At 42.0% G+C, this 18,518-nt stretch overlaps 1 protein-coding gene across 1 annotated transcript in view; it reads right to left on the reverse strand.

Moving 5' to 3' along the window:
- grin2da (glutamate receptor, ionotropic, N-methyl D-aspartate 2D, a) overlaps positions 1–18,518 on the reverse strand; it is a gene marked incomplete at its 3' end in the record, with an annotated part of 168,608 nt that overhangs the window by 116,109 nt on the left and 33,981 nt on the right. The window contains exons 3-4 of the mRNA XM_080787099.1: positions 15,835–16,101; positions 521–708 (exon numbers count right to left, since the gene is read on the reverse strand). Of these exons, the coding sequence (XP_080643225.1) occupies positions 521–708; positions 15,835–16,101 (455 nt within the window). The remainder of the gene's footprint in view (positions 1–520; positions 709–15,834; positions 16,102–18,518) is intronic.

The following is an 18,518-nucleotide window of genomic DNA, read 5'->3' on the forward strand; positions in this document are numbered from 1 at the left end:
TTCAAATTCAAAAGCATCAAAAGTATCAGATCGACGAGCTTGTCAACCTGCTACTTCGGATGCTTTTGTGTGACGCTTTAGTATGATCAAGTAGGACGTTAACCCATTCTGACCTGAGATCAGATTCATACGAGGTTTCCACTGGACACATGCTGTTCTGATGAACCCATTCTGACCCGAGATCAGATTCTAAAAATGTCAGTCGTTCTTCGAATTTTTCAAAAATAGCAGACCTACAAGCTCGTATCGCGCCACTCGGTGGCGCGATATGAGCTTGTAGATCTGCTATTTTTCAATAGGTAAAGCATAACATGATGCTAACACCAAAATGGGTTCCCGGTCAGAATGGGTTAAATAATGTCCCCCCCCAAAAAGACAAAAAGTAAAAAAATGGAGATAAAGAAAATGTGTCTGCCTGACAGAAACAATATGTTTCCCCAACTCTCTCCCCATGTCCCCCTCTTGCTCCATCCATCCATCCCATCAGTCAGCCAAACCCCACCCCACCCCGCCACCCTACCTGCGTGCCTCGTCCCTCCAGCCCTGGGGTCGGATGGCGAACAGGGCCTTGGGCAGGCCCTCCAGGCCCAGACCCGACAGTGCCGGCCCCACGGCGAACCACATGTGGCTGGAACCAGCCTGATCAGCAGCCCAGGCCGCACGGAACACCATCTCCGCCTCCTCCTGGGAACAGTACAGCAGACGCACCTGGAGAGAGAGAGAGAGAGAGAGAGAGAGAGAGAGAGAGAGAGAGAGACACACACACACAGACAGTTTTTAACTCATTCATTTAATCAGATGAAATGTATTCTACTGTACATTTCGTTGCCATCGGGCAGAAACCTCTCACCTCCATGTTCTGTTTCTTTTTTCGTTTTGTAAAATAATGCCTACTACTTGATCATGCTATAGCATCACACAACTACAATACAATTGCAGATCTACCAGCTTGTAACGCTTGTAAGTTGTCAAGCTGTTCGTTTTGGATCAATGGCTGTCAATGGAGGGTATTGCAACTCTAGATTCATCCCATTATAAAAATAAATCTAGTGTTGCAAATTGCAGCTATACAAGCTCACAATGTGCCACATCACAACACACAGCTGTTAGTGATACATCTGTAATTTTGTGTCTCTGTAAGGCCCAAAATGTATTTAGGGCTGAAGTGGTAAATACATGTGTGGTAAAGAAAGACAGATACTACTTTCTCACTATATTTTCAGCCTCACATGGTCAGCACTCAGCAAACAATGTGAATGCTAGTATGCTAGCTACATAGCATCAGGGACTTTGTTTTCACATCCTGACCAAATTTACATTTTACATATTTAATTTCAGATACATTTCAATTACTTCAGGTTACAAATGATACACAGAAATGTAATAGCATGGTTGAAACTAACACATATTGATTTAACAGAATGTCTAAAGCTCATTGCTAATCACATACTTGCCACTTCCTGTTTTTGGTCTGATCAATCCCAATTGCCTCCCTCAAGCCCTGAGCCCTGAACTCTCATTGACTTTAGTGACGTCAGTGTAAGTGATTGGGCTCCAAATTGTTGTGAAAGGAATGGGACAGCACTTTTAGATGAGTCCGCCATTCATGACACTTTGCATCACTTTATAAAAAGTTTCCTTATTCACAGCCAGTGCCTACATGCTTGGCCTATTTATACATGTCCATCATGTCTATTTTAGTATTTAAGCTTATCGTTTTATTATTAGTTTCATATTCATATATAATATTCATTATAAATTGCATTTCCATATTATTTTACTTTGCTCATTAGTCATTTCTCATCATGTTTCCCTTATTGACATGAACATTTTTTTTACTTTTTTTTTTATCAGGGACAATGCATTAATCAACACGTCAGTTTTCATATCCATGTAAATGGGCCAGTTAGCCAGAAGCTCATTTTCATCTGTAGTCCTTGAGCAGGCCCTACGATGTTATGCTTAAACGGCAAGAGAAAATGATAGCCAGCATATGATGCTGAATGATAACCAATGAAGCAATGATGTGCTTAAACGCAGCGTTCCTGACATAATTATGGGAGAAGACAGACACGTGCATTTCTGGTTTTCACTACAGTTAACGGGTGGGGGCCGGGGCTATTCAGATACAATCATTTCATTCCCTTTGTCAAATACCGGCTGAAGTGGATTTCTCAGTGGTGCATGTGTTGATGCAGTTTCCTAATTGGGGTGATTTGACCTGATTGTGTGAGAAATGCGATGTGTTGTGTGAGTGCATGTGAAGAGGGTCAATTGTGTGTGTTTTGTAATTAATTCTAATCCAAATCTACACAGTAACTATAGTACCGGTAACTCAAGATTTCAATAAATCGTAGTGGAGTAAAAAGTACAATATTTGCCTCTGAGATGTAGTGGAGTAGAAGTATAGGTATATTTGGAAATACTCCGGCCAGTAAAAGTTAAGAAAATACCACAACATTGTACAGTACTTGAGTAAATTCTACTTTAAACCACTGCTTGATACCAAGACACAGGTGTTCTGACGGGGTTGGTAATTTGGCTGAGGACACTCTGGGCTGTATTTTGCGTGTCTTAAGTACGAGGTCTTATTACCTAACTTGAGTAAACTAAAGACCTGGAGGCGTGTTCAATGCCATTTGGCTATTCTGAGTGGCCAAAGAGCATTGATCACGACTCCAGGTCTTTAGTTTACTCAAGTTAGGTAATAAGACCTGGTACTTAAGACACGCAAAATACAGCCCTGAGTGACTGAATAAAACATGACTGTGTGGAAGCCAATGGAGAATCTCCCTTTAATGTGATGATGGACAAACTCAAAGTCACTCACGAGTGCCATTCCACATCTGTTGTGACACTGAAATAGTGAGTTAGTGACGTAGGTAGCTTTTGTCAAGCTACGTTGATTGAATACTTTAGACAGAAATGTAAAAAGCACTTAAATACTTGAAATGTAGCCTACGACATTCAGAAAGTATATTGCTCCAACCCACACAAGCTACTGGTAAATGCACTACTATAGTTAGTCCAACGGTCACAGGAGTTTCATGTTGACCTTTTACATTAATAAATCAAAGTTTATGCAAGGGGATAACCAAAACTCATCCATAGAATGAGTTTCTGAAGCACGGTGGAGTTGTTATCTTCCAGTTGTTTGTTTGTTTGCTAGTACTACTCCCATCAATACAGCTGTTTGAATGAGTCACGGGAGACTCAAAGGGCCCTCTGAGCATCCAGCCACAGAGCCATGTCCCTGCCAGACAATCCTAAAACTCAGACAACCTGACATCGGAGTACACAAAATAGAGAATAACATGACCTTATTATAATGAAAACCGGTGAATAACTTTGAACTGAATTAATGTGAACTATGAATATGGGATATTTATTTTATTTTATCGGGCAACACAGCCTTGATGTCCCCTTTCCCAAGCTGTCATAATACATTTGATAGATATATGTAGAATCCTTGGAAAATAAATGAACAAATGTGTCAATTCTATCCGCTATCCCTGATCCCTCTCATCCCGTCCATGATGAGCTAGTGGGGAAGGACATTCAGACGTATGCTCATCATCCCTCCCAGCACAAAACAAAGCGGCCTGCTCAGTCCTTTGTACCAGAAGCCATATGGCTCCACAATCAAGCCCGACCCGTCACCCCATGTGTTCCATGCTGTTCTGTTCATTGGGATGACTGAACTCCCGCTTGACCCTCTGGTGCATTTGCACATCGACTACTAGGGAGGTTGACACTACAGACACCTGTTGAGGTTAAAGGTGGGACCCAGCGCATCCCTGCTTGGCACTTTACTTTACTGTATTTGTTTACACCGGATATAACACAGTTGCTAATTGTCATCCGCAGTCCTCACAGGAAACACAAAAACAGACAATCAAACAGTGGAATACATTTACATAACATTACATAGGGAACACAGCATGAAAAAATAAATACACCTAAAATAATCATGAATGGTTGCAGCTTTGGTTTTCAAGCAACCATTTTTTCAGATTGTATTTAAAAGAGGGAAATGTAGCACAATCCCTTATACGCAGAGGAAGGCCATTCCATGCTATACTTCAGCATCAAGGGTTCAATTTGGGGGGTAAATCCCTGCAACATAATAGCGTCATGTATGTACAGATGATACGCCTCACGATACAGAAACGTGCACAATGATAGTCAATGGACCAGCGCTGGCTCGAGCTGCACTACCAGTATGTCCATTTGGCCTCAGGGTTTCCTCCGGGTGCCGTCTCTATTCATATATACTCTAAGAATCTCAGAATGGTAGCCTATACAGAGTCTGGAACTACACCCCCCGAAATCTGAGCAAGGAAGCTGCCATTTCCATTCTCGAAAATATATTATTTTCTTTTAAATTCAATTTCTGCTAGGCAGCAAGCAATAGGCTACACAGTATGCTTAGATTATTTTGATTTATATTAGGATACATTTCCGCTTTATCACTTGCTCATCATCAGAGCTTCCGTTCTCCAGACTGTATGAGTATGTCGGAAGCATTTGGAAATTGCGAGAGGAGACTATGATTAGACTAAACAGTAAACTCACAGCTGTTTAGAATCAGAGTTGCAAGTCCACAATGTCATCACGGCATGTCACATCTCCAATCTAACTTGTTGAAGAAACTACAGTAATGAACTCACCAATAGTAAGTAAAGTATTTACACACTCTACAGTCTACAGTGTTGTCCCCATAGAGCGTAGAGGCATGCTTTATCCTAAGAAAATCTTTCTTGAATGCTGATAAACATCCAACCAACAATGCATCATGAATGGATTAGTACTTGGTTGGAGGTCTGCTGTAGAAAAATAAATGAATTTATTTAGAATAATTTACCTTTGATGTACAGTGTCGAATAGTGTTTTGACGAATACTCAACTGGTATTCTGTGAATGCCATAATGTAGACTTCACTTCACTGCCAAAAAGGTTTTAGTGCTACATTAAATACCAAACGGGGCAGGTAATCTTCCTGTCACACTGCCGCTACTAAATGGCTCTGATGAGATATTATTTATTATGACAGAAGATTTAAGGCCTATTCATAGTCTGGATTTTCGGTGGTGAGGTGACCACCGCTCCGGTGGTGAGCTGACCACCGGAGCTGAAATAACGTTGAGTGGTGGTGAGTAAAAACAGTGAGAAGGGCTGGAGCGGTGGTGGTGGTTTGCTCTTCACCGCGACTCGTGACGTCATGTTTTAGTTCGGTGGTCACCTAACCACCTTTAGGCAGCGTGGTAAATCCTTTCAATCCATTCAACCAAAATCTTTCCAAATACAAGCCTCCTTAAATGTTCAAATAGATAAAGTCATTGCTGGCACTACGATGGCCGGAAAGACTAGTGCATACCACATAAATAAGGCTATAGCGCTTCCCACTGCAGTCGCGGTTTTTTAATCATGAAAAGTAACAGTTTAGGACATAATAGTTGTCCACCAGACATGAGCCTCACTCATTATTTATTTTGCATCAGGAGCACTGAGCGACGCTCGATCAGTGCACGTCATCACCATCACTCTAGCAGCCAATTATTTTGAAGGATTGATGGGATATTTTGTCCTTTTGTCCAACAACTGCCTCATAAAGAGAAAGTTGTGTTTGTTTTTTGTTTTTTTTGCCATTTAATTTAACTCATGCAGTTGCAATCCCCATCTAGTCCAGGGCATTTAGCAGTGGGAAATGAAATGAATAAAAAACATCATATGCAGAGGACACTGATGTGCTCTAAATGAGGCAAAGTTAAGGTACTAAAGAAGAGAGTAATCTGTCTCGGTCTCTTAGCTGGCAAAGAAGAGGTACAGGCATTCTTTGAATATTAATGTTGTGTTGATCAGTCAGTTAATGCTCATAGCACTCTTTGCCTGCTCTCCCTTAAGTTGTCTTGACTGAGAGTAATTTAAAAGAGAGTAAGTAAAAGGTTTGTCACTGATACTACTATTTCCCCTCCACGGACATAGAACAACAAGTCTTCCAGTTTTACTGGCCAGGATCGTGGAAACAAGTATATCGAGACATCACACTTTCAAGTTCAAGTGCTCAGCTTTTCTGGACAGGTGATTGAGTCCAGCTGAAACTGAGAAAGCAGAGAGAGACACACACACACAGATAAGTAAGCCTTGCCAAGCCATCTCCTGTTTCTGTAGCGTGAAGCAGCTTGATGTACACGTGCACCCCCTGGACATGATGTACAAGTACACCCCCAGGACATGACGCCAGTATGTCCTGGGGACCCTCAACCTTGATGTTGAGGGCCAAGCAGGGAGGCACTGGGTCCCATTGATGCATCTCACCTTCTGCACTAATTCCCTAAGGCGATATAAACCGATGTGTCCTTCAGAAACCAGAAGCCATACAGTATGTATGCACAGACTAGCATGTCTCTATAGCCCCGGGGCCCCTAGCTCCAAACAGCCCGCAAGTGCCAATCAATCATGCTCCGTTTCTTTCTTTTTTTCCCATTGCAAACTAGTCCTATGCTGGCCTTTTCATGCATGCGTGTGCATGCGTGTGTGTGCATCATGCGTGTGGAAATAATTTGGTGTTAACTTTCAGCGGGAAGGGGGTCTTAAAGCCGATCACCATCGTCTTCTTAATCCAGCTCTGTTCAGACCATCAGCACCTCCCTATCTCATCAACCACTTACCTAAATCAATGCAAAGATCGATTCGAGAAAGAAATCGTCCATAATTACTTGCCTTTTTCCCCCCTTAGTTAATTTGAAAAAAAGTGCAAGACGAATAAGAAGACTCTCGTTCACTGTCAGAGTGAAATAAATCCTCTAATTCATCTTCTGCCTTTGCCTTTACGGCATGTTCTTTGGTTTTTCCCCTTTTTATTCTTTTTGTGTTAAACACTTTGATCAGAGTTTCATCGTTCCTTTACACTTTTCCTTAACTCATCAACAATCATTTTCAGTGTTCGAAGATTTTTCAAAAATCTTTCCAGGCTATTCAAAATTGTTTGAAATGGGCAGATGTACAAGCTCAAAATGCATCACAACGCAACATGCTGTGAGCTTGTAGATCTTCTATTTTCAATTAGTATAGTTACTATAGTATATGTAAGAACATTTTGTTGGGAACCCCATGGAACACTCTCAAGGACCCTTGGGGGTCCCTGGACCGCTCTTTGAGAAGCACTGACATACGCACTACAGGTAGGTGCACTAGCTGTCCACTGGCAAAACACAAATTATTATAAAAGTATGAAATGACTGAGGGGGCATTTGAAAATGGCGAGCGTGCACATCTAATTTTTATATAGTAAAACTATGCTGTATTTATGACATACTGTACAGGGTTTCTATCGGACAGTGTGGGATAGTGACGTCATTGCAAAAACATCAGTCACACTGGCATGCAAAGGGTTCTGGGAAATTGAGGCCCAATGCATTGCAATGGCAGCGGTGGCACGCAGCGTGTGTTCCTTCTCTGCTCTGTTGTTGTGATCGCCACTTTGGAATATTTTTCAACACTACAACAAGCGTTTACACCATTTTAAAGCGGATTTTCATGAAAAGCAACGATCAAGTCGGCGCAGTGGCTCTTCAAAGGTTAGTTTATGTTTAGGTTATTTTATGGTTTTTTATTCTATTAATCTTTTTATGGATCCCTGTAGTTTTTAGGACTTATTTATTTATACTTAGTATGTCTTGCACTGATAATTTATTATTGTACGAGCCTGTGCTGTCTTTTAACTAGGAGAAACGTAATTTCGTTTTTTTCTGCTGCTACAGTTGGAAATGATGACAAAATAAAGCAATCTTGAATCTTGAAATCTTGAATCTTGAGTGAAAAATAGGCAGGGAGATCTTGAACACAATTGTTTAATTACCGCAGTTAAACTGTTAATATTATAATATTAAGAATAATAACAATATAAGCCTAGAATCAAGCCATGCAGGCCAACATGGTCATTCTTATGAATCGTGTATGCTGCTACATCTTGTGTCTTTTAAAAAGACACAATGTGATTTACAGTACAAGCTGACGAGAGCATATTATTCATCACTGACACAGTTTCACAATCACTTGACAGCTCCCATAAAAAATGGTGGCAAGTTAGACAAGTTGATTTTCTTTGCAGGATTAAGCGGGAGGGAAATTGTCATTCTAAAAATATTCCACACTCAACAGCATTGACCTTGTCAGCTGAATCCAGAAACATAACAAATGCAATGTTCAACCTGTCCTTTTCACACCAAACAACCGTCAAATTGCACCCTTCGGCCGAGAATTCCACGTCAAAGTGGTACTTTGATACTGTGGCCGGTGGCAGATGTTTATTCTAAAACCCCCACATCTGTCGTTATACTGCCGGCCATGACACCCAGCCACGAGTTGGCTGCTGCCATAGAGAGCTCTCATCAATCACCCCGTGAACCCCGACAGCGCTTAAGAAAACCTAGTGTGAACCCCGAGAAGCTGTGAGTCACCCGTGAAAAATATACAGATCAAAAGCCAGACGTTAAGAGGAAGCATACATCCTCTCTCCAAAACACTCCACGCACTAAGAAAACACTCTGCAGGCAGAGATATGTTTTTGTATGTGTGTTTGTTTGTTTTAACCCTTGCTTTTTTATGAAATAATTATAAAATATTTTCTATTGAACTGAACAGAGCTGCCTTGGTCCTTCACTCTTGAAGTTCTGCCTTATACTGTATAGTTTTCCACTGTGACGCCTACAAAGGAATTTAACTTAGAAGTTAACCCTTTCAAAGAGCACCTGTTTGCAGTTTGCGATATTCACGGTCCCATGCAGCGCCTCTTCATCTGATGGAGATAAGGTTTCTGCCCGATAGCGACAACATTTAAAGTTTATGTCAACATGACAACATCCATTGCAGTGCCTCATGAACACACACTGATACACACGATAACATGAAAACAGAAAATACACTAGCATATAGCCCTGAGGGACTCCGCTCAACCATAATGGTTAAGTAAGACAGTCGAGTTATGACAAGGCAGGAAGACATGCTTAAAAATAATAACCTGACGTGGCTTCAATTCCCATAGCAGTGACTTTGCCGTTTCTATCCAGATTACTCCTACTCCACACTCGCAGTGTGATGACGGCATGTCTCTGCAGTGCCTGGAACGTGAAAGCCAGGCCCCTCATGGCAGTGTCTATGAGAGCTCATCTTCCCTCACTCACTGGCACTGGCTGCAGTGTTAATCAAGCGTTGGCCTGAACAGAAGTTGTAACTGGCAGCGCATGTCATGGTACTACCTGGGGTGTCAGTGGGGAGTGTTGGCTGATGAATGAATATCAACATCCTAATACATCCTAATACTGGGGGGTCAAATTATGACAGGCAATTCCTCCTGTCAAAATATGACAACCCCAGTCAAAAAACACTGAAATAGACAGTCATGCTTTCTAAGGTGTGATTTGGGATCCTAAGGATGAATACAAAATGAATATCAACATCTTAAAACCAAAATGTTGAATTGTGTGTTTGAGCTCACATGCCCTTTTGATGTAAATCAAAAGGGGGGGGTAACTACCTGTCAGTGGGGAGTGTTGGCAGCGCATGTCGTGAGTCACGGGTGATTTGTAACCGGCAACATGGCATGTTGCCTGTTACGATTTTTATTTGGTTTTTATTAGGTTTGTAATTTAGGTTTCCACCCAACAGAGACAATGTATTAAGTAAATCGACCAGACAGAGCTTGAGTTATGTGCGAGAAAGTCTGTTTTGTGCATTTTATAGTTTGCTGTCTGTTCAGTAAACCCAACTGGCAGGCACCCATCAGCTCTGATTTAAAACTGAGTCAGTCAAGATCTTCTATATTTAGCACATTGGGCAGATGAAACAAAAACCCAAAGTAGACCAAATTGTTATTTTGACCCGAGGCATGCAGAGAATATCAATTGGCAGAGTATATGTCCACTTTCCAATACCACAGAAAACAGCCCTTACAATGTCCATCCCGAGGCACTTTGCTTCATGCCATCCCGTCTCTCTGACTTTTTTTCCTGTCTCTCTCACTTTTACTCAAAAGTTAAGCAGACATGCAGAAGATATAATCTTAAGAGGAACAGAGAAATATGAAGCAGAGAATGATTTGGACCAAACAGGCTCAGCTCCTCTCAACTTGGCACTTGGCAGTAGAAACAGACTACAGGGTAGTGGCGTTTCCAGGAATTACATTTTGGGCAGACACAAACCCCCCTCCACCCCGATGAGAGTAGAGACTCTTGACTTTCTTTTGAGAAAGACGACTAGTAAATGGTAAAATGGTAAATGGTGCATTTATATAGCGCCTTTATCCAAGGCGCTTTACATAGATTGTGCATTACATTCACACAAACATTCATACACTGATGGCGGCGGAAACCATGCAAGGTACCAACCAGCAAATCAGGAGCAATTAGGGGTTCACTGTCTTGCTCAAGGACACTTCGACACGAACTGGCGACCTTGCGGTTACCATCCGGAAACTCTACCCCTGAGCCACTGCCACCCCCTAAATAAAGATTAGTATAAGTATTGAAAGATTAGTATAAATGCCAAAAAAAATAATTGCTGTCATGTGCACAGACTGTTTCAGAAAAACTCTGAAGTGAAGTGAAGTGTATAATATAATGTAAATGGTCATTAGAGCTCCACGTTTTTGGAAACTCTAGCATGCAGCTTGGCGAATTTGCCTTGCGCCGCTCACACATGAGGCTTGAAAGCTAAAATGTTCTCAACTCGGGCGCCTGCCTTGGCACATTCAGCTGAGAATAAAGAGCCCACTGGACACGGGGGGCTTACAGGTCTAGCTAGGTAGACGTCTATTGCAGTGAGATAGCAAAGAAAATGGAAAATGTCCTGTCATGTTAACCCCCAGAGGAGAGACTATGGGTGAAGGGACAGCATCTCCTCTGACAGCTGAATATGTATCTGCCTGTCACACAGCCTGAGGGTCTCCCTGTGACTGTCCCCCTGAGGGACACAGAGTGCAGGACACATGAGGGAGGAGTCTACAGTACAAGGGGGGATGGTGGAGAAGAGAAGAGAAGAGAAGAGAAGAATGGATTAAAGCAAAATAAAATCTTACGACTGAAAATGTTTGTATTGCAGAGTCCTAATGTGCAATTTGGGAACATTATGAAAGGAGCTTCAATAGCATCAAAATTATTTCATCCACTGACATAATGTTGAATAATTTAGTTTTAACACAACTCTTCCAATTTGGGTCCCACTCCCTGGCACCAAATAGTGTGAAAACTGCTAGGCCTATTACTGTACTTGTAACAGAGTACAGTATTTTTATATTGTGGTATTGCTACTTATACGTACGTAAAAAATATATCTGAATACTTCTTCCTCCCCATCTGCCTGCATTCACAACAAAAGACTTATGCAACACATTCCGCTTGTTCATACATTAAAGCCTTTCCCTTTTCTAATGAAACACACTCTGACCCCCTGAAGAGTAGGTGCAGACATACACGCAAATACACACGCACACGCACGCACGCACACACACACACGCACGTGCCAATCGTAAATGTTGAAAGGAGTGAAGAAGAACCCAGAGAGAGCCATTAAGGGAAAAAGAGAGATTGTAATAGTGAGAAAGACCCAGAGAAACCAGTAAGTAGAGGAGAGGAGCTAGAGAGAGAGAAGGGGGGGGGGGGGGGTTAATAACGCAGGGTGGCCAATGAATGTATATATGCACTGTTCTGCAGTATGTTCCCCCTCCTCCTTGTTCAATCAAATACCTCTGCAGTAATGCAGTTATACATGTAGCAGGGACCATATTGTATAAAAATGTGTTGTTCATAGATTTCATCGATATATTTCATAGACATGTGTTGTAGCATTGTGTTCGATTCAAGTAAATGTCAGTTCAGTTAAAGGACCACTTCACCACTTTTCAACCTATCTTCAACGAAGTCCACACCCACAACACCCAACCATGTGCAACCCAGATTTGGCACAAACAAGAGACTAAATTAATTTCACTCCTATGCCACCAAAATGTGGAACACCCTACCAACGGTCATTAAGACATGCAAATCCCTTGACTCCTTCAAAACCGCTCTCAAAGGGCACTTATGGGTGGCAATTCAAAACTGGCCCCCGTTGTCAGAAACCAACAAGGTTTATACAGTAGGACCCAAAATGCAGGACACGAGGCAGTGCTGACAGTCAGTATATTTATTCACGATTGAACACCACAGGAACTCAAAACAACTCCCAACACTCTGGTTACAAACTGTATTCCCTCTAGCCACTTTGCAATACCACACATACAACTGCAGTCTAGGCATACACAGTAGCTTGTTGTTTTTTTGGTGTGTGTTTAGTTTCTACTGTTTTTCTTTGTCTCTTCCCTGTCTTCGAACTGCGCCCCGTGCCACTGTAATAACTGGCAATACAAATCCCGAGCCAAATCCTTACCCAAAATTACTTTCTGTTAACGACTATATTTCATTCATAGATCACTGGCTGATTGTTTGAAATAATTACACAAATTACTGGCAAATCTGACACCAAGCCAACCGGAGCCGGATCAAAAGGTGGGCAATGCATCTCATATTCAAACCTAACCTAACAGTTGCAATATTTACAATTCAGGTATACGGTGAGAACGGGTAGAATGGGTAGAAAACGGTACCATCGCAGCCAAAGCTGTTAGTTGGGGTTAGGGTTAGGGTTTTCACGTATTGTGCTACAGTGCTGCTCAATGGGTAGCGCACGGCCATGATCTCACTTCATGAGAATAATGGCTCTTGTTGACTACAAGAACTAAGCAAATTGTACGGTGAAACGTTCTGTATTTGTTTTCATACAGTATTATGCTTCGGCACTCTGTCTCAGATTAACAGTATGTTCTCAGAACTTAATTTGGGCCCTGCCGCCCTGCTCACCCCGAGTTCTTCTGGGAACCCAGAACTTTTACTTTCAAATTCATATTTCTAAAATATAGCAGATGTACGAGGTCACAATGTGTATGGGGTCGCGACCCCATAAAGCAGGAAGGCACTACGGTTCATGCAACCTGCAATATGTTTTCTCCTGCAGTCTTGAGAGATTGAGAGTGAACTGAATTCATGTACAAAGAGAGGGTGTCTCTTTCACTCACGCTCTTGTACCTTCATACATAATTCCTCTCCAGACAACTTCATAGGCCATGCAGTATGTCAGTCTCTCAGAGTAGTTTCTTTATGTTACATCATGTATAACACCTTGCCACTTCTTCCTGAAGGTCTGTTCTTCAACTCTGCCTCATTTTAGTTCTGCCTGCTTTTGCAGGCTTCCATTTCCAACAAGGTTGTTTGGTCACAAAAGGCGACGGGTCGAGAACGAGGGGCGGAACGGAAGGGTGTGTGAAAAGACAAGATCGCATAGTGTGCGAAGGGAGAGAACAGGAGAGGGAACAATGGAATGAGTAAGATCATATAATAATGTCTCTGTGTTGTCTCTGCATTGTAAAAGTATGTTTTCTCTAACATAGGATTGAGGGAACATAAGGCTGAGGGAACTTGAGTTTGCTCCCGCCTGTAAAGCCCCTTTGAATTGAATTGAGAGAGAGGGAGAGATCCCACAGTGCCTTGTGATTCATTGTGTCTCCTATCAGATGTGCCAGTACAGGGACACACAGGTGACACACTGTGTTGACCTGAGCAGATGTCCCTTCTGTCTGGCTGTTCACTTCCTTTGTACTGACTTTCAAAAAAAAATCTTACATGGCAGATCCACAAGCTCAAAAACCTTTTGAGCTTGTAGATCTGCTACTTTAGCTATTTTTTTATTTGAATCCTGAAAAGTAACAGTTGGACATAAAAGGTTTCTACCTGACAGAGTTGATATTAAAGTAGATCTGTTATTTTCATTTGAAATAAGAGATACCAGGTTTCTGCCCGACAGCAAATATGGATTAAAACCTTGACAAATGGATTACTATGCAGTGCACTCCGAGGCCAACAATGTTAGTGAAAAGGGCTTCACACAAGGTTTTACATGAGAAGGCAAAGTGGGCGAAATGTTGAGGTCAGCACAGATGTCCCTATCCACTTTATTCAAGACTCTTCAAGACACTACTTTCAAAAATAAATAATTAAATATATAAGCTACTGTCAAAATGACTACCGTAACTACGTTTCTGAACATTCTTTTTTTAAATTATGTATTACATGTATTAAAATGCTGAGTGGTAGGCCTAGTTCAACTCTGAGAGTGTATACTGTACATGACCCTGATTTATTAACCCATTCTGACCGGGAACCCATTTTGGTGTCAGCATCATGTTATGCTTTAGCTATTGAAAAATAGCAGATCTACAAGCTCATAGCGCGCCACCGAGTGGCGCGCTACGAGCTTGTAGGTCTGCTATTTTTGAAAAAAATCGACGAACGACTGACATTTTTAGAATCTGATCTCAGGTCAGAATGGGTTAATCAGACCAGTGTGTGTCCAGTGGAAACCTCGTATGAATCTGATCTCAGGTCAGAATGGGTTAATATGTATTAGCCCTCAAGTTTTAACTGTGGAGGGAGCCTTCAGCCAACATTATTGCGTACCCCACCATAAAATTGCATGATCTTAGGTAAAATGAGGGTCACCTTGTTTTGCTATTAAAGCAAAAATGTTTTCATTCAAATTGAGCTGTTGAACAGTGTATGAATAATAAACCTGCACAATTCTGCTCTCTCTCTCTCTCTCTCAATCTGCTTTTTAAGCTATAGCTAGGAGACCAGACTGAAAGTCTGAGGATAAAAGCTTGGTCAGTCTCGCATAGCCAGACAACTATTCCACAATATCCCAATGCTATATAGAGTCTGGAACTACACAGTGGAAGCTGTCAGATCTGTTTGCCAAAATACATTTTAAACGTTTAATTTTAGAATGTCAATTTCTGAAAAGCAGCTATTATTTTTGATTTATATTAGGACGAGGAGGCGGGGAGGAAACATTCACTTTATCTCTTGATAAAGAGTTTCCATGCTCCAGGCTGTATGACACAATTATTTGGAAATTGTGCGAGGCAACAAGGTCCTAATGCAAAGTGTGTCTATAGGGCGGGACTTCCATCATTATTATCTTTTTCGACCTATCACAACACTTTCATGCACAGATAATGTAAACAGATCTGTAAAGCTCAACGTATACTACTTGCGCCAAATTCTAGTACTTCTGTTTAGACACACAGAAGCCCAGTGTGGGCAATAGGTAGACAGCGGTGGCGATGGCAACATTGGTTGTAATCATACTTTACTTTTCAGGATTCAAATTCACACGTGTCTCTTTTGATCAACGTTTCGAGCATGTGGATCTTCTACTTTTGATGCTTTTGTGACACTGTAGTATGATCAAGTAGGGCGTTCATTTACGGGGGGGAAAAACAACACAAAAAGCAAATAGATGGAGGTAAGCGATTTCTCCCGGCAACAGTGAAGACATATGAATGTTTTATTTAAAGGGACACTTTTGCAACCAAATCGTATTAATGATGTTTGAGAGACAAGAAACACTTTTTCTGCATTTTTATGTGGGTAATAAGTGTTTAGATATTTTTGTATTTCCAAGTGTCTGTCCATGATGTCATGGACACTGGGCTCACTTATTTCCTGGACTACATGTTGTCTCAGTAAAACAGCCCCTCCCCCTATCCACAAGGAGGAGCAGTGCGCCAAAGTATTAGGGGAACCTTAGTCCAGGAAGGAAGTGAGCCCAGTGTCCATGACATCATGGACCCTAGACTAAAATATCTAAAAACACTGTTACGCACATAAAACCCCCCAGGAAAGTGTTTCTTGTCTCCCAAACATCATTAAAATAAAATCAGGTTGCAAAAAAAAGGCCTACCTGTGCCTCGTTGTCTTTGAGCAGGCGCTTGGTGCGCGTGCCGGTGGTGTCGTCGGACACGTTGAGCACCACCACGCTCTTCTTCTCCCAGCCGATGAAGGAGCCGTCCGTCAAGCCCTCCACCATGGCCAGGAAGTCCTCGTAGCCGTGGTGGCGCGTGGTCACCACAGAGAAGGACGTCCAGTCGTACTCCTCCAGCACCTCGAAGATCACCTCCAGCTGCAGCGCCGTGGAGCATGTGAACTGCAGGTAGATGGAGCCGCTCTCCTGGTAGAGGGGGGGATAGAGAGAGAGAGAGAGAGAGAGAGCAGGGAGTTAATTTATGTTCATTTACATTGCTGTCGCCCATATCCAGAACTGTCGAAACAGCGACAGAGCGTGTCTCTGTTCTGCCCCCTCCACCCATCAAGCAAGGCTGTCTCGTCAAAACCATGTGACTCCCATTGAAATGTAATAGTAGCCAAAACCATGTGACTCCCATTGAAATGTAATAGTAGCTCACTTGTAGATTGGCTATTTTCAAATTGCCAAAATGCATATAGGGCTGAAGTGGTTAATGCATGTTTTGTTATAATAATCAAAATCTTATAGGAGCAAAAAGTACAATATTTGGATCTGAGATGTAGTGGAGTAGAAGTAAAGGTATTGGAAATTGTAAATACTCTACTAAAGTACAAATACCTCAAAATTGTACTTAAGCAAATGTACATACTGTAGTTACTTTACACCACTGCAAAAACAATGATGGTTGTGGTCCCAGCAGGGAAAAAGGGACACTACAGACTGAGAATATCTGCAACATTCTATATTGCACACAAAGAAGGACCTGGGCCTTCTAAAAAAGAATAGCCTCGTCAGACCAAAGCAATATTACAAAGGAATAAATTGCCGGGCAGCAATGCACCATTATGTTTTCGCTCTATAAAGATGGTGATGGCGATGTTTGGTCTGTTCATCCACCAGTTCCCAAACAATATACCTCACAATCGACTGGCTCGATTGGATTGCTGTGAACCCTACCAATGTTGTTGACCCCATGAACTTTCTTCTTACACCAGGAAAACGTCAACTTGTTTTCATTTGAAAGCACCTTTTTATGTATGTATGGTACTTTCTCTTTAAAGCTTTTGGGGTTCTAAAATGACAATATTGGTCAGGAAGGTCAAACCACTTTGTCCTGGTTGACTCTTAGCCTTGTTTACGCCAAGTTGAAGCTACTGGGGAGGTGAAGTTAATGGAACCATTCTCCGAGCAACCACCGAAAAGATGGGTTGAGATTTTCGGTAGACGAAAATACAGCCTTATGTTAAGTATTATTGCAGTCATGCCATTCTAGCTGTGCAGTGTGTACAGAGACGCTCTCGTAAAAAGCAACGTCCCATTTTGCATTTCCTAGCTGGAACTGCGGCGATGAGCCAGTGCATGTTAATTCATCTTCTACACCCGCAAAGACGATGTGTGTATGTGAGTGTCCAACTATTATTCATTCAAGCACAGATGCACTGTGTTTCAGAGTAATAACTGCAGAATAAAATGCAGCACTACAACCTGGCCTGCAGGTACAGTAAGTTGGAATCAATCAGGAGATAGAGAAAACCTTGTATTAATGTTTACAGAAAACTGAAATTCTGTTCCAATGCAATCCAATGTAGTTATTATTTAGTCCCAAGCTCTTGTTAATACTTTTCATTGGTTCAATATTCATAAAACACTCTAACCAAGTCACCAAGCTGGTATTGAGCTAAGTACAGTAGGTGTAAAGTTGAAATATGTAGATTGCAGGTTTCTGCCCGACACAGAAACAATAGCATTAGCATTCAGCAGAGCACAACACCCACCATTGATGTCTTTGTACTCTGAGAGAATTCTCAAACCCATCGTAGCATCACATACCCTGGCCCCTATGGTACAGTGTATGCACACTTTGCAACGGAGAAGTTAATTCCCTCCCTTAAGCAACCACAGGCTGTATCTGAGTATCATAATACTGATGCAACTATACAGACTGAAGGCAGAAGGAATAACTCCTTTGAGAAGAACCCGAAGGACAGAATAAATGTGGCTTAGGGTGTGTTTCAGTGTTTCAGATAGGATACAGTGTAGAGCAGTGGTTCCCAACCTCAAAAGTGTTCGCTGCCCACCCATCTGACCACTTAAAATGGCAGGCTGCAGCGTTAAGTGCATGGTCAGGTGGGTGGGTGGTCCATTTTCAAAGCATGATTATGTTAATGATGGTCTTTCAAGCTGTGTGTTGACTCACACAATTTCTGCAAATTTGACACATGCACGTTCCACACCCCCACAGGGACTGCGGGTCTGGTCAGGCTCTGCGACTGCTAGTGGACCTAATGAGCCCAAGTCCCCTCACCTGTGCAATTTCCAGTCTCTGCCTCAGCCAATTTCACAGTCAGTTTGCACTCTTCAGGCACAGGCAGACAAACAGATACAGAGATCTCCATATACAGTATGGGCACAAAAGGGACACAGACGGATAGTTAAAACGGGTGCTATGACAAGTTGACAACGGGTATTATTAGGTTCCATTGTTGCATTCTTCTCAAGTCGGCCGGTGGCCAACGGGCACGTACAGGTCTAATCATGTAAAATGTGTCCTACTGTATATAGTTGTCACTCATACTGTACTTGATGCCCTTTCGTGTTTAACTTGTATGTGTATGTAACTT

The sequence above is a fragment of the Protomyctophum bolini genome (genome assembly GCF_963924005.1).
Source record: "Protomyctophum bolini genome assembly, chromosome: 17".
Lineage (NCBI taxonomy): Eukaryota > Metazoa > Chordata > Actinopteri > Myctophiformes > Myctophidae > Protomyctophum > Protomyctophum bolini.